Below are 24,867 nucleotides of genomic sequence, written 5' to 3' on the forward strand. Positions count from 1 at the left end.
TTAAAAGCAATGTCAGAGGAAGTGCTTTGCAAACAGAAGTGCAGAAACTCTTCCTGCTCCCAATTTCCATGGAGGCTTCAATCTGGCCGGGCGGCTGGCCCCTCTCCGCCCGGGCCAGGCACACACTGCAGACGTGTCCGCCAAGCAGGTGTAGCTTTGCGTCCTCGCGAAAGGGATGGGCCCAGCACATACTCCGAGGCGGTCCCACGTTTTTCTTCCTGACTAGTTTATCGAGGAGGCACTCCGATGAGCCAGACAACGGGGGACACGCTTCCATCTGCAGCCTTCATTTATTATTTAAACCCAAGAACCAGCATCGGCTGTGTCAACCTATTGGAGCCTCCGTCTCTGGGTCTCTCTCTGTCACACACACACGCACACACACACACACACACACACACACACACGCGCGCGCGCGAAGGAGACTTACATCACAACTACATCCTACAGAAGATGATTCAACCAGTCTCTGCATTTTTGTGAGGTTACAAATCAAGTTAACCCACGAAAGCCCAGCGGGCCCCACTCTCCATCCTTCTGGATACACACGCACCCAAGGTTTCTTCCAAGCCGGGCTCTGATTGGTCAACCATAATTTAAATACATCTTTCAGCAAATGAAACGAGACCAGCACAAGGCACCTTGAAGAGGGTAAGTCACCTTCTCCATTTTCCTTGGCTCTTGGGTCTGTTTCCACCACAGTGCCTCTCCTTCTGGATTTCCATCACTCCACCAGCCTTGAGAAGCACTAAGGAGGCCACGAGTAAACTCGAGCTCAAAAGCACCCTGGGAAGCTTAGGCATGACCGGGAGAAGGGCTCCCAGTGGCCACGTCGCCATGGGCTCGGTCTCCGTTGCAGGAAGAGCAAGTGTCTGGCCGGCCCAGTGGTGGGGGGGGGGGGGGGCACCACATATCCACGCCTCCCACCTGCGTGGACATTTCCAGTGCAGGTGACACTGGGCTCGGGGTTAGCCCGGAAGAATGCCTTCCCAAGAAACGTCAACTCCCAAGGAGGACCGCTTGAGCGAACCGAACCCCTTAACGGTAATTTTTCCAAGTTACGGCAGCCTCTTGTATCGTCAATATTTCCAAAGAGTAACACATTCCTCTGCACAACAAGATGCAAAGTAACACCTGAACCCGCAAAACGCAGGGAGCTCGGAAGCGCCGGTGGCCCGGACACGTGACGCGCACCAAGACGCTAACTCCAGCAAGGGCTCGGAAACCAAGGGCGCTCGTGTCTAGTGGGATTCTTCGAGCGAAGAGAGTTCCCTCCTTTCTTTAAAAATTAAATATAATTTATCGTCAAACTGGTTTCCATACAACACCCAGTGCTCACCCCAACAGGTGCCCTCCTCTCATACCTACTGGGAAAAGCCCGCTCTCAAAGCACCTGGATTTAAAATTTTCCTCTTCCGACGGTCAACGCCAGCTTCCCCTCTCGCTCACAGTTAGCCTTTGAAGGCCAGTCATCGGACGGGCAGCGTTACTGCGACGCTCGAGTCAGTGATCTCTCAGCCACTCTCAGAGGCGTTACAGACCTCACGTGAGCAAGGGCCGCGGCACAGCACCTTCCTTCCTGCCCCTGGGGCACAAGAATGGGTGACGGCCCCTCCTGGCGTTTCTCTGTTCAGCGATAACAGAAGCACACGTAGATCCACGCGTGTCCCCAACATCATGGCAGCCACGTGTCTCTCTTCCTTCTACCTTCCACTTGAAGACCGGTGGCCAACGCCCACAAACATTTCTACCTTCCAAAGAGCTACAGCCGAGGCCTGAAAGACGCTCCGAACACACACCAGCCCACAGGAAGTGGCATCCACAATGGATGGAGATAAGCACACGACACGAGTCCGGAGCAGCCTCCACGAGTACCCCTAGGTCTGGCCCAACGGCCGTGCTGCTTAGACCACGGGCCCCGGCCGCAAGAGAGTCAGCGCTCTCCCCAAGCGGAAAGATACGAACACCGGTGTCCCTACCTCAATCAGGAAGTCCCCCGTCCTCAGTCCGGCTTGCCACGCCACCCCTCCTTCATCCACAGACTCCAGGTACTGCAGGGCTGGGAACGCTGGCGTTGGTGTGAATTCCTCGATGGGCGTATCCGCTGGGAAGACAAGGGAGACCTCAATACCAGCCTGGGTGGTGTTTCCAGGTTGGCCCCGCGTGGGACCCTGAGAGGAAGGAGGTGCGCACGTCTCCCGCCGGAAGTGGGTGCTCTCCCCTGGGGAGGGCTCGACAGCCACGGCCATAGGTCGGCACCAACGCAAGCAGTGAAACCAACTGCCCCGTGGTGCCCCCGGATCTCTCGGCCTTTCTGCCGAAAACACTTGCCGTACATGTCTGCAGGTACACGCCTGTCATTTTCTTTAAAAGCATCAGTGACTAAACATTTTCAGTTCTAAAAATGGAAAAGTTCCCCCCATAACCACACAGAGCTACAGAAACACCACACTGAACCACTTGCCAAATTCACATCCACAGAGACGCGCGGACCAAAGGAATTCAACTTGGAGCACGGACAGATCACAGCGCTGACCCAGTGGGTGGCTGCAGATGTGGGATCTGCTTGGGAATTCGTTCCGCGGGGAGCCCGGCTCTCTGCGACCACTCTGCGGCCGGCACCCGTGGGAAGGCCGGGCCCCCGCTCCTCGGCAGCGCGAGCCGCGGCTTCTGGGCCCCACACAGCTGCCGAACAAAAACTCCAGGGCAAGAGACGGGCTTCCCTGGGTGGTGACGAGTGGCCGGGGTGGGTGGGTGGCAAGAGGAAGACGACCCCGGCAGGGGGAGGGGACAGAACATCACTCAGCCGTGGACACGCACACACGGGGACAGATCTGTCTCTTCTTCCTCTCTCTGGACAGATCGCTCCCAGGCAGCCCAAGCTTAGAGCAGGAGGGGGTGCTCCCGGGGAAGGAGGCCTTTCCCAGCACAGGTGCAGGACCCCAGCACAGCACGGAGGCTCCGAGATGAAACTTCCACATGGCTTCTCACCCCACACGCGCGGTGGGCAGCTGCCTCCCCTCATGGGGAGGTGATGCCATTTTGTTTTCTTTTTAGAGGGAAGCCCCCAGGTTCAGGGCTGGTGGTGGGCGCGCTGCCGTGGAATGTCGCCCCGGAACCCCCCACCACAGGCCACGTGATGCGGACGCTGCTGGCTCAGTCCGCGGCAGAGGGGACCATCTTGCCACGTTTCCTTTGCAAAGTCACCTTAGAGGCGGGCACACGGATGCCTGCTACACTGGGAACCGAAGCCCACTCCCAGAATGGGGCAGTTTCTAGACACCCCAAACTCAGCACCGGGTAATTGTGGACATCTGAGAACAGGAGCTCCACATCCAGCCACAGCCAGGCTGAACTACACCATAAAATGTAGCTTGAACCCCTGATTTCTTATTAAAAAGAGAAAGGGTGGGGGGGGGGGAGAGCGAGCGAGCGAGAGCCTGTTCAGAGCAATATTGTGCACAGAAAATGGAAAATATTCCTAAAGCAAGCCCCGGTGTTTTCTGAGTGAGGCAGAATGTTAAAGAACACGGTTGTCTAGCAACCAAGTGCCCCCAGGAAAAAAGGCTTCTTTCCGAGCTGGGGAGCATTTTCATACGGGCGTGCACACACACACACACACACACGCACACTCTTACCTTTCGCCCCTCGCAGCACAAATCCAAAGCCCTCATTGTCTTTTTTCTGCAGGACCACCGTCTTCTCCTCGATAATGCAGTCACTGTAGAGAGAGTTCCGGGGATAGCGACCATTATTGTAACCCGTCATCATCACCGTGGCTGATCCTGAGCCGGGGACGCTCATCATCGTAGCCAATTAATCACCCAGCTCGCCGGATCCAGGCAGCACGGAGGAGAGTAAGCAGCGCAGAGCGCAGGAGGAGCGGGGGCCGCTGGGGGGCCGGCTAACGGGATAGGCGGGCTCGGCACAATGGGGCTCGGAGGGGGGGCGGGCAGAGGCAGCACCGAGCCCGGGCGAGCGGGAGGAAGGAGTCAGGCATGGTGGGGAGGCCGCCGAGCCACGGCGGCGCGGGCTGGCTCCCGGCGCCGAAAGGCAAAGAAAGTAAGTGGCCGGAAGGCACCGAGGGCAGCTGGGCTGGGGCGCGCAGGCCGGCGCATCTTCGGGGTGCAGCTGGGATCAGCCGGCGGACAAATGAGGAAGCAGCTCTCCTTCTTCACGGGGTGTTTGAAAATCAAATTCTATTTGCTCCCCGCACGAGCCGGCGTCCAGACGCAGCGGCCCCTCCCTCTCGGTCCGAATGAATGTGGTGTCCCCACGATCACCAAGGAGCCCGCAAGGCTGCCGGGAGTCATCCCGCACAGAGAAAGCGCAGGCTGGCGGAGGGGGCGGCCCGGGCGCTGCCGATGGGTGGGGGCCGGAGGCAGGACGCTCGAGCGACACCAAGGCCACTTACGGCAAGGCCTCCGTCAGGGGGTGATGGGTCGTGGGGACGGGGCGAGGGGGGCTCGTGGGCTCCCCCCTCTGAGAGACAACCTAAAGCCACCCCACCCGCCTCTTGGCACAGCCTTTTTTTTTTTTTTTTTTTTTTTTTTTTTTAAAGGAAAGAAACCCAGAAGCTTCGACTTTGCTTCAGCTGCCCGAGGCTCCCATCATTTACAGTAAGGGCGCCCTGCCACATGACTGTCCAGCCCTGGAGGCACCCGGGGGTGCAGGGCGGAAGTGGACTTCCTGGCAGGCCACGCAGCCTGGGCTGAACGGGGGCCCTCCCCGCCTCCCCGGGGAGGCATGGCCCCTGGGACCCTCTGCTGCCCCGGAAGACGGCAGCTGGAGGGCCAGGCCACTGCAGAGGGAAGGAGGAGGGGCGGGAGGCAATGTGGAGAGGCCTTCTCCAGGGTCCTAAGGGGCCAGCCACAGGAGGGCTCTGCGCCAGAGGTCCTGAAGCATTCGGCTGGCCCCTGTCTCGGAGGGGGGCGGCCGGGGGACGCAGACAGCAAGCACTGGGAACAGTGTGCTGACAGGCTTGAAGTCACAGACAAGTGAAGGTCAGCTTTGTCCAGCAGTAGATTCACAGCCTGCAGGAAGCACGCGGCCCCAGCATGCAGCCATCTGGGAGCAGCACAGCCAACCCAGACCGGGTGGCCCCGGGGAGGAGAAGGGACAGGGGTGCTTGGACCAAGTGACGGGCTGCCAAGAGCTTCCCGTCATCCAGATGAGGAAGAGGCATTCCAGAGAGGGTGGGGGACACAGCCAGAGCACGCACAGAGAGGTTGGGGACACAGCCGGAGAATGCACAGAGAGGTTGGGGGACACAGCCGGAGCATGCACAGAGAGGTTGGGGACACAGCCGGAGAATGCACAGAGAGGTTGGGGACACAGCCAGAGAATGCAAAGAGAGGTTGGGGGACACAGCCGGAGCACGCACAGAGAGGTTGGGGACACAGCCGGAGAATGCACAGAGAGGTTGGGGACACAGCTGGAGAATGCACAGAGAGGTTGGGGGACACAGCCGGAGAATGCACAGAGAGGTTGGGGACACAGCCGGAGAATGCACAGAGAGGTTGGGGGACACAGCCGGAGCATGCACAGAGAGGTTGGGGACACAGCCGGAGAATGCACTCATGTCCTGACCCACACCCGCACTCCTGCCCTTGCATGGGACAAGCATGCAGTGGAACTTGCCAGGGTGACCCTGAGTTCCAAGAAAGGGTTGGCACAGCAGGGACACATACTTTCACAGCTGAGACACCATGCAATCCAGGATGACTGGCCTGGGGTGGTCTAACAACTCGAGGAGGGGCTGTGTCCCTGTGTTCCTGCTCTGTCTCCTGTGCTGGGGACAGAGAGCCCCTGCTCTGGGAGCTTGGCCGTGACCATGAGCTCCCTGGCTCGGCCCACTGAAGCCCATCGCAAAGGGCAGAAGCAGGGCCAGGAGTCCAGGGCCCTGAGAGCCCATGGGCAGGGCCACACGGCCAGCCTGGCCCTTAGTAGGGGGCGGAGTTCTCTAAACCTCTAAACCTTCCCCTCACGTCATAAGGCGGCGAGAACAAGCCCTGGGCCTCCCAGGGTAACCGTGAGGTCAGAAAGGGCAGTCCCCACGGCGGTGCGGTGGAACAGGGGGGCCCCAGGGAGCCATCCCTTTAACTGCCATCAGAAACGGCAGCAGGCTGGCGGTCGGCCAGGACCCCGGGGAGCCGCAGGGGTCGAGGCAGGAGGAGCTGGGGGCAGGTGGAGACGTGCGGACCCTCTGCCAGGCCCGGCCACCTTCCTGTCTCCAGCCTCCCCCAAGCAGAACACAGCTGCGGACCCACCCACCTCTTCCCGCTCAACTCCTTTAAGGGGGTGGGGGGCGCTGGCCCGGTGGCTCCTTCGGGTGCCAGGCAGGTGCAAGTCCTGAATCCCTCTTCTCCAGGGAGAGGCTCACAAGGGCCCCCGGTTGGAGCCATTGCCTTCACCCTGCATGAGTAGCTTCAGGCAAGTGGCGCCCTGGAGCCCCAGAAATACAGTGTCTGCCCTGCAGGTCCCGAGCCCTGATCTCCCCCGGGACACAGGCGGCCCCCAACACCCACCTCTGCCCCGCTCCAAGGTGCATCTGTCTCGCACTCCAGGCGGTGGTCCCACTGTGGGCCACCTCTGCCCGCAGGAGCCGATGCTACCCAAACCTGCCTCTGGCTTTGTGCGTCTCATGGACGACTGTACATGTCCTCCCACCTGACCCCCACGCTGGGGAGCTTCTCAGGGGCAGTGCGGCCTGGCCTCGGCTACCCCCACCGACCACATGGGGGTGTTCTGCCACGGTGGTTGAGGGGCAGTGCTGGCATCACAGGGAGCTCAGCTCAAATCCCAGCTGTGCTCTGACCCAAGGTCACTCTGACCTTCGCAGCCTCAGTGTCCTGCTCTGCGAAATGGGATTAAGCACAATACACTCCACGTGGGCCAAGGAGGAGTTGATGCAACATCCCAGCGCAGCCCAGGCACGCAGCACGTGTTAATAACGGCAACCGTCCCGAGTAGGGTCACTGTTTGCAGGGGCCAACCGCTTCTTCCCCTGCAGGGACCGCTCCCGGGCTAATGACAGAGCCCCTCTGAGACCTCTCAATGATCCCTCACCACTGAAGAACTTTCTGCCTCACACATCCCCGTCTTGTCCCCAGACTTGTAGCTACATATGTCCCGAGCAAGCGCCAAACTCCTTCGTCTCTGATACGGAGAAGGATTGCCCGTCACTTCTTTCCTGCTTCGCTTCAGGATCTAAATAGCCCCCGGCCCCCGCCCATCATGACCCTGTCTTACTTGTACTGAGCCCCAGATGGGCCTTTACCAGCTTAGCTACTCAGAGCCTCAGTTTCCCCGCCTGCAAAGTGGCAGCAATATACCCGACTTGTAGGCACTTGGAGCAGCGGGTGAGACAAGGCCCCAGGACAGGGAAACTGTCCTCTCTTGCCGAATCCCCCAGGAGACGTGGGTCCTGGGCGGTATGGGTCCTGGGCGGCATCACTCCAGATGCCCACAGCACCCGGCAAAGGGCCACGCACCCCGCTGCGTCTGTGGGAGACAGCAGATCGGGTGTGAGCACAAGGCGGGGATCGAGCTCGGTGTCGGTGCTGGTGGTGAAGGGTCTCGGGGGAAGGAGCCTCCGTCCAGGGCGATCCCTGGGTCCCGGGTTGTGCCCAGAGGGTAGGAGGTCAGCCGACTGCTTGCAGCCGGCTGGGCCCCGGCAGGGGAGACCCAGGCAGGCCGTTAGAGGTATGGAGTCTTTGTAGCAAACCATGAAACCCCCCCGGGAGCTGCGAATGAAGGAGTTGTTCCCTTGAAAGGAAGCTCACGTCTAGTTTCGTCCGGATGGCACAGCCATGCAGCACCCCCTCTACCCCCCACGAATCAGACGGGGCAGTCCCACCCCCAGGACACAGGGAGGAACCTTCCCGGAGACGAGACGCTCTCGGAGGGCTCCTTCTGCTGATTTATGGGTCTGAAAACTGTCAGGGGACAACCGCCGTGGCCATATCCGGAAGCCGCGGGATGGAGACGCGGAAGCCCAGAAACCAGAGGCCGCCCAGCCTCCCCTGGCCACTCCTGCCGCACGCCAGCACCCCTGCTCTCCAGGTGCATCCCAAACGCACTGGGAGCCGGCTTCACGGGGGACACCGCCTTGGCGCCCACGCGGGCTCCTCGCTGCGGACCTTGGTGCGCGCTCGGAGGCCGACACCACCTGGTCCCTGGTGACGGGGTCTGGCGAAACCAGCAGCCCAGCCCCAGCGGTCACACCGCTCCCCTGCTTTGCACCTGCCCCTGCCTGGGACCGTAGTCACTGCCCAGCCTTCCTGCACATTTTCACTCCCTGAACCTAAAACTTGCATTTTACCCAAGTCCTCGCACGTGGGCCCCCGTCACGCCTCCCTGCCTTGTTGTCTGCCACGCCCTCCCCAGCCCTGGTGAACACAGCTCCCCCTGAACCGGGCGGAAGCCATCCCACACCCTCCCAGTGAGGGGCTACGTCACACATTCTCTTCTCTGGCCCAAGCCTCTGATAGGGTCCTTCTCACCCGCTGACCCATCAACTGTGGGCTCCCTGGGAGCACACGTCCCTGCTTGGTTCCTCTCGGAATCTCTCTAAGCGCCACAACGTCTGTTCTTGGTGAGAGTCTACCTGTGTCGATTGACTAAACAAACCAACATAATCTAGCTGCACTGTCTTCAAATGTGTTTTCTGAACAGTGTGGGAAGGCACTTCGATGAACCCAAAATGTACCGTTCTTTGCCAGTTTCCTGCAGCAGGGGCTGCGGAAGACATCTAGCCCCACCAAGTACAGTTGTGTAGGTAGCGCATAGTGCAACTATACAGGATACTATTTACGTGACGGCCATCCTAGAACCGTATATTTACTATGGCTATTTGGGCTCAGATGCCCGTAAAGTGCCTTGAGGAAGGGGCAGGCAACTTTTTCTAGTTCATATAAAGATGGAATACAGGCCATTGGCCGCCTTGGAGAACGTTAGAGGTATCCATATCGAACCACGTCAGCACCGGGAGACAACGCCATGTCGAAACTCTCCGGGGAGCCATACCGTAGAGACCACTAAAGGTTTCCATGTTCTCATTCACCCAACAGTCCCACCACACACCACAGTAAAGGGTTCACCGAATATACTTGGAGTGAGACAAGGGGATCGTGGGAAATCAGGGCCGGCCACACAGTGGGCCCCAGGGTCCCCTCGCCCCTCCTGATGTCTGCCTCGCAAGACCGCAGGTGCGCAGGCTCCAGGAGGCTTGTAACCGTGGCCCGAGGTCCACATTCTCCCAGCGGGCCCCACAGTGGGCTTACAGGGAAGACCACACTTTACTTGCTCTGGGAGGTAGCAGGTGCCAGCGATGACCGTTGGCATTTGGGTTTGTCAGTCCTGCACGAGGTCCCTTGGCAGTGGTGCCCGATCCCGCAGGGGTGTAAATGTAGAGCCACAGGGCACCAGGCCTGAGGTGGCCAACACGCGCGACCACGCGGGGCCCTGGGGCAGCTCTGTCTGCCCTGTCCCTCACGGGAAGGATCGGGGCGGGTGATTTCAAACACGAGGACGCTTGGGGTAGACCAGATGGCTTCACCCACAGCTCTCAGGATCTGGGCTAGGACAGACCTCACGTCAGATAGCTACACTTCCTCCCTGCTCCTCTGGGGCCGGGTTTTGGGGTAGGGCTGGAGCTCAGAAGCAGCGGGGACCAGAGGCTCAGCTGCGTGCATTAGTTGGTCAATGCAGCCCGAACTCGCTGAACACCCAGTAAGTGCCAGGGGTGGGCTGGATACTTGCCCCTTTGCAGAGGACAGACAGGCCCCGTGTGGCCCTTGCGGAGTGTCAGGTGGCGCAGGTTGAGTGGCAGCCCCTTGGAAAATACGCTCAAGTCCTAACTCTGGGGACCCGGGCAGGCGCCCCTATTTGGAAACAGGGTCTTTGCAAGATGCGTCTGAAGATCTCAAGAAGAGATCAGTCTGGATGAGGGAGGGCCCTAAAACCAACGGTTGGTCCTCATAAAGGAAATAGAGGGAGATTCGGGGCTTAGAGGCACCTGGGGCCACAAGCCAGGTGAAGCCCGCCAGACGGGCAGAGATGGGAGGGGACGCGGCCACAGCCCAAGGGTGCCAAGGATGGATGGTGGACACTAGAAGCCAGAAGGGGCGGGGGAGGATCCTCCCCCCGAGCCCTTGGAGGGATACAGCCCTGCAGAGGCCTTGGGCTTGGACTTCCGGCCTCCAGAGTTGGGGAGAGGACATTTCCGTTGCTTGAAGCCCCTAGCCCACGGTCATTTGGGACGGACGCCTCGGGATACTCTTACCCCAGGTGAGCAGGAAGACAGGTGTCCAAAGTCACAGTAGCATGCAGGATACAGTGTAATGACAACCAGAAGGTGGCCGGGGGGGCTTCCTGCGGGGGGGGGGGCGATGCTTGAGCGTGAGTGAATGGGTCAGGAGGCCGGGGGGGGGGGCGCAACATTCCAGGAGGCGGTGGAACCATAAGATAAAGGTTCTGAGGCACACCAAGGCAGGAGGGGCCGGTCACACAGGGCCGTGGGTGGCCAGGGGACACAGCTGGGTGGTGACAGGCAGTAAAACAGCCTCAGCCGGGCGCAGGACAGCCCCTGCTCTTCCCAAGAAGGGGACCACAGGAGACCACAGAGCACGACAATTCCCCACCTTCTTGCACTAGCCCTCTGTGGCCAGGCCTGAATCTCGCTGGAATGACCCACGGGTGACTTGCGCACGTGGTGGGAACTTTGTCCAGCAACCATGTTTCCGTGGAAACAAGCCACGCACCAACGTCTGCTGCCGCTGGTGACAACTGTCCCGAGCCACCAGCGTGAAGCTGAAGTGGCGAGCGAGTCATAAGACGCCTGGGCCCGTGGAGGACCCGGATGTTGGACGAGGCGCCCACACGGGAGGACTCTCTGCCCAGAATTGGTGGGGGCGGGCGCACACAGACACGGGGAGGTGCCCTGAGTCAGCTGGGTTGACCCCCTTTGGAGTTGCAGAAGGCGGGGTGCGGTGATGCGGGGTGGGGGGCAGCAGGGACATTTCAGCAATCAGGCCCCTCAACCCGGCCCCCGGTGGCCTCAGAGCTTTGTGGGGTCCCACCAACACGCTTGTGACCTAGCACTGAATCCACAGGCCGTGAAATCTAGCGAGCAAACAGCCACATGCAAGTCGGTCCACGCTTCATCGGGTGTCTCTGAAATCCAACGTGGGGTCAACCTCATTTCTGGTTAAATTTCATGTCCACAAACACACCATTTCGTACAAACACCACACGCAAGTCAGGTTTTCTCACTTTGAAAGAATTTTTGGGTTTGCAGCCAAGGAGCTGCAGAAGCCCCGGGGGAATCACCGCGTGGAGCTGCTCGCAGGCACGTGGGTTCAAAGGCAGGATTCCCACGTCATTTCAGAGCTCCTCCCTGGCGAGGTCCACGGAGCACGGGCCGCGCGTATGGGTGGCGGGTCTGGGCTGGGGCCGCTGGGGCGGCGGTGCCTGGGGGGACCCGGGAGGACTCCCGTAAGGGAGGCTGGTGCATTTATCCAAGGAGTGGTTGTGGGGCCCCGCCCTCTCCAGAGCAGCAGGGCGGAAGCCTGAGAAAAGCCTCACGACGGTCACTCCTCTGGTGAACGCGTTTTGGTGACAGCCTGATGCAGGCGGGAACTGGGACACTATTAGAAAGAGGGACCTCCAGGGACCAGGAATGACAGTGGCTGTCCTAGAAATTCCCGGGCTCTGCCAGTCAGGAAAGATGAGGCGAGACAGAGAGCCTGTCAGCTCCTCTGAGCGGGGCGCCGGTGGCCTCAACAGGTGTCCCAGCTGGGCAGAGATGCCAGGCGTGGGCAGGCGGCCCAGAGCTCTGTGGCAGTGCTGGCTGTAGGGAGGGACAGAGGGCCGCTCTGCGGGCGGGCAGGGGCAAGGCCGGGCCTCATCCTTGGGAAGGCCTGGCAACTGCGAGCAAGCAGGGGGCGGGGGGGGGCGGTTCCCCAAGTCATCTGTCACTTGCCACTGAGCTGGTGGCTCTCAGCCCTTGTCCACACACACGGCCGCTCCCAGCATCCTGCATCCTGCTTCCTGGTCCGCTGGGACTGGGTGTTGCCCTCTGGCCCCCCGCCCCACACAAGCAGGAGGCTGCCGTAATTCCCGGGGGGAAACGGAGCCCCGCGTTTGGGCTGTCTTGGTGTTCTGAGAGGCAGGCTGCACCAGGCTGGTCTTGCGTCACCCGCAGGAAGTTATGAATGTGGGCTTTCCATTCACAAATGACGCGGCTCCCGGCGCCGGAGCGCCCCTCTCGCCCCACGGGCAGGGAGGCAGCGTCATTTCACGTTGCGCCCGTGAGGACATGGGCTCTGTCCCCATGGAGCCCGCACGCCCACTCAGCAGAGACGCGCTCTCAGAGGAGGAACCGTTTCTCAGATCGGCAATTATGAACGCGCCCTGCCTGGTGTTCCTCCTCGGCGCTAACACGATAAGCAACGCAAGTTTTCCTAATAGAAGCAATAACGTGCAAAGAAGTTGCTTCAAATTAAATCGTCTCGTTACTTTGTAATAAATCACCCCAAAGCATTTCCTAAGTGCTACCGGGCGTGTTACCTGCCAACAGCGGCTGGGGGAGAAGAGAAAGACACGGCCGAGATGCGTTCAACGCACCGGGAGGCGGTCATCACTCCCCACGGGGAGGAAAGGAAGTGCGGTCTGGAAGGGAAAGCGGCCGCCTCGGTCCCCGAAAGGCCCGGCTGGGGACCCCAGCGTCACCAAACCTCCTCCCCTACGAAACACAGACGTGCGCCGCGGCCTCGGAGCATCACAAGGGTGCGGGCAGGTGCCCCTGGGCTTCCTCCCTTGTGACGGTGCATCCTGAACATGCATCTATGTCCCGTAGGACACACCCACGGGTCACAAAACCAGGAGGATGTGTCCGTGCGGTCTCACACGCAGACGAGTCGCAACAGCGGAGCCGTAAGCACACAGGAGGAGGGCAGGAGGCCCATGAGGGAGGGACGCCCCCGACACCCCACTCTGGTTTCCAAGCGGGGGCCCCGGGGGTGCCCGCATGCGTGCTGCAGCCCTGCGTTCCCTGGTGGAGCAGGGAGCTCAGCCTTGCGGAGGGGCCCCCACAGCACCCTGGGAAAGGGCGATCTCGGCTCCAGGAACGGAGGACAAAAGAGCTGATGCTCATGCCAAGGGGATGCGGGGCACTGAGGTGCCAGCCCCAGCGCACGGTGTCCTCCTGACACGCTCTGTTTTCTCCCCAACCTGCCTGCAAGTGCCATCAGCGGGAGTGCCGAGACAGAGCTGGCATCTGCACATCTGTCCACGACCTCCCCCTTTTCTGAGACCCCATCGCTTTTCAGCTGAGGACCACAAAAGCTTGCTGCTGAGTCTCTCCCGAATTCACTCTTTTATGATAAAAATGTTAAATCAGATCACGTCCGCCACTCAAAATGCTGCAACAGCTTCCCATCAGAGTGGGGGATGAAAACCCAAATTCCCCACCATGGCTAAGACCTTTCCTGATCCGACCCATGCCCCATTTCCTAATTCTCCCCGTTCCAGCCATGCTGGGTCTCCTCTTCCTCCAGCAGGCCGACTTCATCTGCCACAGTGCCCTTGTACTGCCTGGGCTCTCCCTGGGATGCTGCTCTGGGCTCTCCCTGGGATGCTGCTCTGGGTCTGCATGAGCCAGACTGCGGCCATTGTTTAGGTCCCTGAGCTCACCTCTAAAGGGCGGCCCTTCCCACTGCGGGAGATGCCCTCCACGTCCTGATTTTCAGCCTTTCCCTCGGCTGTATTTTCCTCTTGTCACTCACTGTATTTGAAATTATAATTTGTCTGCTCATTTATTTACTGTCTGACTCTCCCACTAGCATGCGAATGCCACCAGAGCAGGGCCTGGTCCTGCCTGGACCTCTTAGCTGGAGAAGGGCCACTTCCTAGTCTGGGCTCCAGCAAGAGCTGGCCGTGGGACCTTGGACAGGACCCTCACCCACCCTGGGCTTGGGTCTTTGTGTCTGTGAAGTGGAAAATCAGAATATTCCAATAAGTACTTAATTGGTGCTTACTGATTCAGAATGAAGCCTAAACCGGGACTCCCACGTACAGTCGCGATGCAGATGGCGTGACCCAGTGCTCTGGTCTGCCCGGGACACGGGGCGCTTCTGGGTTTTAAAACCAGGCTGCACCTGGGCCAACCAGGAGGTGCTGGTTCCCCTCTCCCATCACTACCCTCAGGAGGGCACAGAGGAGGTCCGGCGGGTAAACCTTTGCCTTTGACCCTGAACCGCATATTGTTTAAAAAGACCAAAAAATCAGCGGAACGGTACAACGGCCTGACATTTTGCTAGGAATGCAGGAAGGGGCTGTTGGTGACTTTTCTTCCTGCAGCGATTAAAGCGAGAGTCCAGGCCTGCCCCATCTGTCGGTCTCGAAACTCGCCCAGAAGGATCGCAGTGCGTGGGCTTTGGGGCAGACCAGTTGCCAAGTCCCTCTGGGGAGCAGTGGACGTTGTCCACAGCTATGAACACCGGAATCCGTGTCCTTTCGTGGGAACCGGACCAAACGCGAGCATCACCCGGTGACCCTGGCTTTCAAGAGGGAGCTGAATGTGGGTTGGGTGAGGGGCTTGGGGGCTCACCCAGAGACCCCACAGGGCCCACCTGGCCAACCGGATGGCACTGACCTCTAAGGTGAGAGGTCATGTGAAACCCAGGCCAGGCCCCAGCTGGAGGGTAGGGTCCGGCCATCGCTACTGTCCTAGACCACTAGCCTCTTCCCACGGAGTATCTTGTTTCTGTTCCGAGTACTAATGCTTCTATGAGGTGGCCTTTGCCACAGGGGCAGCTCTAAAAGTTGCTCCAAGTATGACGTAGATACGTTTTCATGCAGAACACCTGGACAAGTCCTTTGAAAGGGGCTCTGCAAACATCCTACATCAGGGGCTATCAAACTCTTCCTGTAAAGGGCCGGAGAGTAAGTATTTCAAGCTTTGCAGACGGTGTGGTCCTGGGGGCAGCTACCCACTCTGCTACTTGTGGCTCAAAGGCAGCCATGACGCTATGTAAATGAGTGGGCGGGGCTGTGTTCCAATAAAACTTTATTTACACAAAGAGGCAGAGGGCCAGCTTTGGTCCTTAGGCCATAGGTTCTAAAGCCATGTTCTCAACGTTCTGGAGACACTTGAATCGACAGAACCATACCTGTATGTGAGCGCCTCGGGATACCTCACGTGTAACCGCATTAACACAAACGTTAAGAAGAGTGTTAATCCTCCTACACAAGCGATACTTACGCTACGGTACACAGGTGCCTGGTTTGACACATCATGTGAGCCTCAGAAAAGACCCAAGGAAAAAAAAAAAACCCTTTTTAGAAACGAGGTCATCTATGAGATGCCCTAGAAAGATTCGGAAAGATCGTACGGAGAATCCTTCCCGAGGCACAAAGAAACTCACCTCTCCTTATGAGTGGAGGCAGAGCTGAGGGGGCCCTGCGTCCAAAAACTGGTGCAGGAACATCTGCGCGGATGTCCTACCACTGAGGCAGCATGCTTACTTGGGTGTGTGCCACGTTTCTCCAGGTCCCATTTCAGCTCATGGGCCGTCTGCCCAAGGAGAGGGTCTCCTGGGCACAGAGAGGGGGTGCTGCGCGTGTGCTCATACCTCCGATTCCACCCGGAGCACGATCTGCCTGCTGGCTCCGTGCCAAACTCCTATCCACTCATCGAAGCCCCTTCAGCAGCCACCACTTCTGGGAGAGCCCCGTCCCTCTCACGCGCCCAGCCCGCGGCACTGCCCCAGTCACTTCCCGCCATAGGAGCAGAGAAAGTCAGAGCCGTGCCTTCTCAGCCTCCCCTGCAGTTATGGATGGGTCACAGGACACAGTTCTGGTCCGTGAGACCCGAGGGTGAGAGTCCAGGGCCCTCTGGGAAAGATCTTACTTGCAGGAAAGATTTAGAGGGGGGTTTCCTAGTGCCTTTCCTTCCCCTAAATCCTTGCTTGGGATGTGCTCTGAGGACATGATACTTGGAGCTGCGGCCACCATCGTGCAACCCTGAAGGAAAGGCCAAGGGGTTTGGAGAGGTGACCCTGGAGGCACCCTCCTTCGGGCTTGCGGCTGACGTCTCAGCCACTGTGAGTGGGTTTCTGTTATCTGCAACCAGAAGCTTCCTCACGGACATCTGGAGGCTGGAGCAGGGAGGGCGGAGAGCTTGACCATAAGTGACAAGATTAGAGCAAATGCCCAGAACCCAGACGCTAAGACTTTCCGATAAATCGAGCAGCCTTCAAGCCCTGATCCGGGCCGGGAAAGATCCATCCAGACGCCTTCTTCTCCGAGGACTGCTCATGAGCAGCGAGGACTCAGGAGCCCTGGTGACACAGACCCGAGGCCCCACACGACCTTTCCCGGAGGCTTTGATTATAGCCCCTCGTCTCAAACTGATGCAGTTCGGAAAGCGGGCGCTCGATACAGGGGGTTTCCTTGACCTTAGCTGAGACCGCTGTGCCGTTAACCTTGGCGAGGACTCCCGAGCACCCCAGCCACCCCTAAGTGCGGTGGGCCGGAGACGCCAAAGCTCCAGCCGAGGTAACGGGTGGCGGCTGTTGGACGGATGGCGGCCTCACCCTGGTGTGCACCAGCCCCCTGGACCGACAGAAGGGAAAGCCGAGGGCCCAGGCCTGCCCCCCGGCCAAGCTGACGGCAGGCCCAGGACTCTGTACCTTCCCCTGCACCCCGCAGCCTCCGTGGCGAAGCTCGTCAACAGATGGGGCTTCCGTTCGGGAAAAGTGACGGAAATAAAAGGTGTCTGCGGTACAGCCCGTCTAGCTGAGCTGGGGAGCTGCCCCCGAGCCTTCCCTCTCCTCCGGGACTCCCAGGACGCTTGGCCTTGCTCCGATCCAGCCCCACGTGCCCTCCGGGGCTGGCACACGCAGGGCTCACACGTCAGGCTCCTCTGAGCTGCGGAGACACCCACACGCTCTTGAGCTGCTCCTGGAGGCAAGAGCCCCGAACTGTCCCCGATACGCCGCTGTCGCTCACACTCGCTTCTGCCCGCGAGCCTCTGCCTGAGGAAGACAGCGTCTTGGAGCGGAGACACGTGTCTCCGGCTGTGCGTCCCTGTTCTGTGCGGGACATCCCGCTCCGTCTGCTCCTTGCCACGGGGCCGCTTTCCACGGCATCTGGCGAGAGCTGGTTTCCAGTCCGCCCCGAACAGACCCCTGCCCAACCGCTGGCTCCAGACGCCTGTCTACAAGGCCGGGCTGTGTCCGTATCTGTCTTCTCTCCCTCCCCTCCTGCCTCACTGCTGCTTTCTACTTCCTTCCCGTCTGCCCCAAACTCCAAAACACTGACTTTCCTCAAATCAGAGCACCTTAGGACGTCTGACTTTACCAAAACAGGTCCCTGCGGAAATATACTCACTAGACCCTCCCTCCCTCCTTCCCTCCCACCGCCCCCCCCCCACCCCATTACTAACAAGAACGGCACGGACTGGACCACGCGAATGTGGGTCACACAAACAGCACCAACGGCCACAACGGTCCTGTGTTCACAACTTGCCAGGCACCGTGTGCAGCCCCCACAGCCATCCTGTCTCTCACGTAACAAACTTAGGAGGGAGGCACTGTTTTCTCCCCCGCTTTACAGAGGCAGCTATGGCTCAGAGAGGTTCAGGGACTAGCTGAAGGTCACACAGCCGACGTGGGGCAGAGCTGGGCATCCCGTCGAGGTAGCCTGACTGCGGAGCCCTGCTCTTGCCCACATGGGGCCAGGTCCTCTCTGAGCACAGGGTGGGCCTGCCCTTGGCCCACGGAGGGGGGACCCGGGGCTCCTCCCCGGGCCCGCAGCATCCTCCTTTGAAACGTGCACTGTCCGGGGCAGCCCCACGCCCAGCGGGCTTGGAGATCTGAGCCCCACCTCCTGTGTTTCCACAAACTCATACAACGGACCCTTGTGCCTGGAGACAGGTGGGACCAGAGCCTTACTCCTGGAGCAGAGAGGGAGTCAGGATGGGATGTTGCCCCCCACCCCCGCCCCCGAAATGCCTCCCTGCCTGTTCCAGCCACCGCCCCCTGCCGTTAGCCTGTTCTGTCCATCCCACGGCATCAATGACCGGCTGAAATCTCATGCTCATTTGCCTACATGTCCTGGAGCCGCACCCCCCGCCCCCAACAGGACCGGAAGCCTCAGGACGGCCGGTGCCATCTGTCCCGCTGGCCGTGCATCCTCGGCACCTTGTGCAGAGCGGAACAGGTGCCCCTCCCTCAGGCCCTGGACTCCCGTCCGCCAGCACGCACGAGATCCGTTTCCACATCCACGGGGCCCAGGGTGTGTGTTCTGTCTCGGGGGCGGGTGCACGGCCCCCCCCTGCAGCGCTGCGATTCAGGCCTTAGCTGGAGGCCCTCAGGCGCAGGGGCAGGCGGCTCAAGCCGGAGTGGTAGGCCGGTCTCGGTCCCGGGTGCGGATCTGGGCGCTCGGGTGCCTGAGGGAAGGTACACATGTAGGGGGTGCGGTGGCTGGACAGCGTCCCCCCAAAATGCACGTTCACCCCAAACGCGGAATGTGACTTACTGGGAGTAGGGTCTCTCAGATGCAATTAAGGTGAGGACTAGGGACAGAGCGTCCTGGATGTGGGGGACCCTAAATCCAGTGACTGCTGTCCTTGTAAGAGACAGAAGAGGAGAGACAGGCGGGAGGAGAAGACAGAGGCAGAGGCTGGAGGGGAAGCGGCCACAGCCCGGGGGACATCGGGGCCCCAGAAGCCGCACAAAGCAGGAAAGATCCTCCTCCAGAGCCTCCAGAAGGAGTGCGGCCCAGCGACGCCTTGACTTAGGACTTGCGGCCTCCGGAACCGTGTGGTCTAAGCCGCCCAGTGTGTGCCCATCTGCAGGGCAGCCCGGACACTCGGCAGGGCTTACGTGGCGGAACCACAGCTCTGTACCCGCACAGGCAGCACGGACAGGATCCCGGGCGCCGGAGGCAAACGCCAGGCCCCTGAGCCCCGTCTGTACAAATCCCTGAAGGTGCCGGGCCGGACGCGTGTCCCTGAGGGCCCTGTCCACAGAGGACCACGGACCACGGCCGTGAGAGTTCCTCCAGGTCTTCAGAGGCTCCCGGGATGGGCAGCAACGTGGCGTGGCCTGGCCGGCTCCCCCAGCAGGCCGGCGGGAGGGGCAGGCGAACGGAACTCCCGCGGCCTCAGCTTCTCCATCTGTGCAGTGGGCTGGCGCTCCTGTCTCGGGGGTGATACATACACTCAAGGCCGACACTGATGCACACCGCCCGTCCAGTGTGTGGAATGCTCACAAACGGTCTGTGCAACCCCCCATGAGCCCGCTGGCTCCCGCAGCACATGGAGGTCAGCGGCCTCTCGTGGGGCAGCTCCGGGGAGCACCTGAGGCCTTTGCCCTTCGCAGCCTCTGGAGGCGGCCCCGGGGCCCCTCCTCTATCACTCTGATCTCTGGTCCTTCATCAGGACTCCTCTCCCTCTGCTTCCCACCCTCCTTCATCCTAACGAGGACCCCTGAGATCACATTGGGCCCACCGGATACGCCAGGATCATTTTCCAATCTTGGAGTCAGCCGCTTCCCTGCAGGGTCCCCTGGGCGAGCTTAAATCCCCTTGGGCATCTGACATGTTCGCATCCCAGGATTAGATGTAGGCGTCTCTTGGGGGGGGCGGTACGTGGCCACCACACCCCCCAAGCCCACCCCCCCGTCCCCCGAGACACAGCGAGACAGACCAGGCTTCTAACGCAGGTTGGGGGTGTTTTCATCAAACCTCGCTGATGACGGGGTGACTCATCACATCCCAGGCACTGCCCCGGTGGCGACGCTCAGGGCGGAGGAGCCCGTTGGCATGGGTACCGCAGACAGGCACCGCGGCGGAAACGTTCACGCCTTCTCCCGGCCTTGCAGGAGCGAAGCCTGGTCAGTGAGGAGCACACACACAACTTCCTGCCGACACGCTGGGGGCGCAGGTGCCCTGAGGGGCAAGGGACCTGGGTGGTGCCATCGGCTGCTTGGGGGCCTTCTAGTCTTTCCCTCCACTGGAGCTGGCACCGGCCCCTCCTCGTGGGGGCCTCCCCTCGCAGCAAACTCGACCCCGGAAAGCACCAATAGACGGCTTTGGCACGGGGCGTTTCTCTGAGTTTCGGGTTCGCGGTCGAGGAGGGTTCAGGAAAAACTCTGCATAAGGCCAACCCAGAGCACACACGCAGTGCTGACAAATCCGGACAAGGGCCGGTGAGAGCCCCATCCTGCAAAGGTTAGAGTCTAGCAGGTTCCAGGCGCAGAAACTAGGCAAACAGGAAACTCCGACCCCCGGGCAATCATCTCCGCGAGGGCCTCGAGGGGCTCACCCGCACGCCCGCCCCGACCTCACTGGGGCTGGACCTGCCCGTGGCGCCGTCTGGGCACCGCTGGGCTACGATTCTCGGGCTCCCACTGCGGTCCCCCCGCGCCTCTCTGCGGGGAGAGTTCTTCACTTGGAGTAGTAAAGGGGCTTCCCGGATCTTTCTGTTTCCCGCCTATGTGGTCCTCTTTGATGTAAGAGGCGGTCCCTAACACAGGGACCCAGGGTGGGGGCAGGACGAGGGGGACGCGTGCCCGTCTGAGAAAACCCACCCTTTCTCGGTCTGTGCGTCCGGGCTCCTGGCTTTAGGACAGAAACCCCCTCTGGAGGTTTGCACGCACAGGGCTCTGCAGGGTGCAGGGTGCAGGTGCTGACGGCCAGACGTCACCCGGATTTATAAACGCAGGTTCTGGGCTCGCTTGGGCTGGAATGTACGGGGAGCACGCGTGGGACGTGGCAGGCATTGCCCCCCGTGAGGTAAGATGCTCTACCATGTGGCACAAACGGGAAGTGAGAGCTCAACAGCCCCGGGTCAGTGTAAACTCTCCAGGGGCAGATGGGCGAGAGGATTTGGCCCAGCAACGGTGGCTGCAGGGCCCCATGTGATGGGAAGACACCCTCGAGGGCGCCAAGGGGTGTCCCGGGACGGCAGGAGGAGGCCGCAGAGACCCCCCGCACAGGGGGACACAGGTGCCAAGAGGGAGGTGTGTGGACAGCACTTGCCCTCAGAAAACATGTGTGAGGTGTGCAGGATCTCTGTCCTAAGAGACTGACGTGTATGTCGGCTGGATAACGGCCCCCAAAGACACCCCGGAACCCATGAATGTCAGCCTAGGTGGCAAAAAGGCGGGGGTGGGGGGTGGGTCTTTGCAGATGTGATTAAGTTACAGGTCCCGAGACGGGGAGATTATCTCGGATGATCCAGGTGGGCCCTAAATGCCTTCCCGGCTGTCCTTACAAGAGAGAGGGAGACCGTGTAAACAGAAGAGGGGTGGCTGTGTGACCACGGAGGCAGAGAAGACAAGAGGGACAGGGCCACAGCCCGGGGACGCCTGGGGCCCCAGAAGCTGGCAGAAGCGGGAAGGACCGTCCCCTAGGGTCCCTGTGGTGTTTCGGAAAGACGAGGCCACGGACCCCAAACCTCCCTCAGTACACAACTCAGACCCCCGACCTCAATCCTGGCCATGCCCCGAGGTGGTGCTGTTACGGGGCTCCCCCCCTTTCCACGCGAGGGACCCAGGTGCTTGGCAGAAGGGTGACTCATGTGCAGAAAGAGGCCACGCTTCTAAAACGCGGGGCGGGAAAAGCTCCCGACCCCCAGCGGGATCCTGGCTGCGGAAGCCCTCCGCCAACCTTCAGAGCTCACTTCCCCTGCCTGCAGGGCCCCGTTCCAGAACAGAGCTCTGCCCAGCCCAGCTCCTCCCCGTCGCTCGTCCCCCAGCCCCTGCTCGCCCCTCCTCCACGGGCCGACTGCACACCAGGCACCGGGGATGTGATGGCACCATCTGCCATGCCCGGCTCCCGGCCACCGTGCCAGCCTCCACCTTGACCTTGACTAGCGGAGTCTGCAATCGGCACGTGCCCCGAGGAGCACAGAGCCCCGCGTGCTAGCTGGCAGCCACCCAGGAGGGCGTCCCAGAGTCTGGGGCTACTGTGACCAGCTCCCAAGGCGGTGCTCCCAAGCCACACCCCACTGAAGCCCGGACAGGCTGTGTCCCCTGGGGGCTGGGACGGGTGCCCGGCATTCCCTCCTGTCCGGGCAGGAGTGGCAGCTGTGCCCTCCCTGCTGTGCCATTGCACGTAGCCCTGGCCCTCTCTGCCCAGCTGCCTGCCTCCTCCTTACACCACACAGACCTTTGGGGAAGGTGGGTTCTTTGCTTTTTCAAAAAAATCGACATGCAATTGACATAACATAAAATTAACCATTTTCAAGCGAACACTTCAGTGGCATTTAGTGCGCTCCGCCTCTGCTCAGTTCCAGAACATTCTAACCACCCCACGAGGAGAGCCCACACCTGTGGGGTAAGCACTTTCCAGTGGAATTATTCCCGAAGAGGCACAGGAAGGTCGGGCCCTCGCTGAACATAATATATAAAAAATGGTCGTCATATGCCTCTAAATTAGGAAAGTCCCTTGAATCCCAGGAAGACCGGGACCGATACGGCCCGGCCCGGGTTCAGACCCCACCCCTCCCCTCTGCGTACAGTTTCTCATCTGTGAAGCGGGGGGCGCGAGCGCTCCCCGGCTCGAAGGACTGGGATGAAGACAGGTGCCGGGAACAGTGTGTGGAAGGAGTTACTGAGCACGCACGGTTCCAGGCCTCAGTTTCCCCCTCTGTGGATGGAGATGACAGTCACCTCCCAGGAAGTGTGAGGTCCAGAAGCCAGAACGCCTGGACAGTGCTTTGCACGTAGTAGGTGCTCAATGTGTTGGCCCCCGTGTTGGGGGAGGGGCTCAGGCAGAGGCCACCCAGGAGCCACAGGACTGGTCAGGGGACAGAGGACTTGGACGCGGCCCACATCGGCCCCCTGTGATGTAGAAACCGAGGGTGAGAGCCGGGTAGAAGGAGAAAGCCGCCCCTGAGGGCCTACTATGCGCAGGGCCCCGACGAGTGCTTCGTGGGCAGCGATCACAGATGTGCTGTCACTGCGCCCCCTGTGCAGATGAGGAGCCTGAGGTCAAGGCAAGGAGGCTGCTCGCCCACCTCTCGAGCGGGAGAGCCCAGGCCTGGGAAGCGCTCTGGGCAGCCGTGGAGGACGGTGTGGGACAGGGGCCGGGGCAGGGGTGAGTGCGGTGATGGAACGTGCCAGCAAGCAGACCCAGCATGGACAAGGGCACCGGGGCGTGACCACAGCGACAGCACAACCGGAAGGCGGGGGTGAGTGGGGGCTCGTACCCACACATAAAGGCCTGAACTGCACTGTGTCCAGTGTAGGTTGGGAGCATGAGAAATCCATATTTCAGAAATGCCACTTGGGTGGGTGGACCCGGAGGGGACAGAGCTGCTGGCGGCCAGGAGATGAGTCAGAGGGCTGAGCCCAGTCCAGGGAGGAATGCGGGAAGCCCCTGAAGATGGCCCTGGCTGCAGGGGTGGGGGAGACGCAACCAGGAGGACAGGCGAGCAGGGCTGATGGCCCTTGGGGCTGACCGGCCACCGGGAGAGGCCCGTGGCTGGCATCTAATGCTGGCTGTGTCTGCTTTGGAAATGCCTACGATCCACATGAGGCCAGAGCGCTGGCCTTTCCTCCTCCTTCCCTCCCTCCCTCCCTCCCTCCATCCACTCGCCTACCTACCCACTCATTCAAGCAAACATCCATCCACCCATCTACCCATCAGTTTATCTATCCACCCATCTATCCATCCACCCACCTGTCCGTCATCCATCCACCCATCTATCTATCCATCCATCTGTCCATCAACTATCCACCCATCTATCCATCTGTCCGTCGTCTATCCACCCATCTATCCATCCATCCATCCATCCATCCATCCATCCAGTCCTCCCACTCAGGACTCCCTCAACCCTGCATCTCTGAAGGTTGAGCACCTGCCAGGCCCCATGAAAGATGCCGGGGAAGAGGAGACAGGCTGGAGTCAGCTCCATTCTATCTTGCACAAGACAGACACAGGGAGGCCAGGAGTGCAAGGTTGTAAAGACACAGCCACCTCCCAGCCTCCCCCTTGGACCAGGTAACCTTGAGTTGGACCAGGATCTTCTCACTTGTCCCTCTGGCTTCTCCCAAGTCAGGCACCAAAGGCATTCCTGCTTCCTAGAGGAGGGGGCTCGGAAGACCAGGTCTTTGGCCAGAGGTGGGGAATCAGCACGAGCACCTCCTGAGAACCTACTGACCGCCCAGACACAGCCTTGGGAACCCTTCTGAATTGGCCTCGCCCTCTTCTCCTGGAACAGCACCCCCTTGGCCTGGCGCCCCACTGGCAGCTTGGGCCTGAACCCTGAATTTCAGGGTCTGCGGTTCTGTAGAAAACATGTTCATTCACAAGTGACCCGAGGCTGGTGGTTATGGCGGTTTCAAGCGGAATATTTAGAATTCTGTAACCAGCCTGGGGGGGGGGGGGTGATATAGCCATTTTACAGGTGGGGAAACTGAGGCCCGTGCAGGGAGCTAGTGTCAGAACTGGGACTGGGACCCTGGCATCTGAACCCACAGGCTTGAGCCTCATCAGCTCAAAGCTGGTCCCTAGGACTTCAGACTAGTACACTTAAGACCTAGCACATGAGGACCGGCCCCATTCGGAGTCTGAGCCAGGGCTGTGGGGCCGGAGCAGGCAAGAAGGAGACACACGTCTTGGCCTGGGGGGCTGGGGGGCTGGGGGGCTGGGGCTGGCTCGGGTCTTCTCTGCCCAGCTCTGCAGTGGCTCATGTTAGCAGCCTGAAATCAGCCTGGGGGGAGTATTCACACGTGGACACTGGCAAAGGCTACCGACCAGGGGACAACAGATGCCAGACACAGCGCGGGGGGCACAGGGGCAGAGGTTGCTTCTGGCAGCTGGCATCATGGAGACCTGCACGGAGCCCTGAAA

General features: G+C 60.5%; 1 protein-coding gene across 14 annotated transcripts in view; it reads right to left on the reverse strand.

Moving 5' to 3' along the window:
* Nucleotides 1-24,867, reverse strand: part of SHANK2 (SH3 and multiple ankyrin repeat domains 2) — a 469,884-nt gene that overhangs the window by 144,672 nt on the left and 300,345 nt on the right. For all 14 annotated transcript variants that reach the window (XM_040465727.1, XM_040465726.1, XM_040465725.1 and 11 more), the window contains 2 exons: nucleotides 3,639-3,721; nucleotides 1,980-2,104 (listed from right to left, as the gene is read on the reverse strand). In XM_040465727.1, the coding sequence (XP_040321661.1) occupies nucleotides 1,980-2,104; nucleotides 3,639-3,721 (208 nt within the window). The remainder of the gene's footprint in view (nucleotides 1-1,979; nucleotides 2,105-3,638; nucleotides 3,722-24,867) is intronic.

This window comes from Herpailurus yagouaroundi, unplaced genomic scaffold (genome assembly GCF_014898765.1).
Source record: "Herpailurus yagouaroundi ecotype Mexico unplaced genomic scaffold, PumYag 569, whole genome shotgun sequence".
Lineage (NCBI taxonomy): Eukaryota > Metazoa > Chordata > Mammalia > Carnivora > Felidae > Herpailurus > Herpailurus yagouaroundi.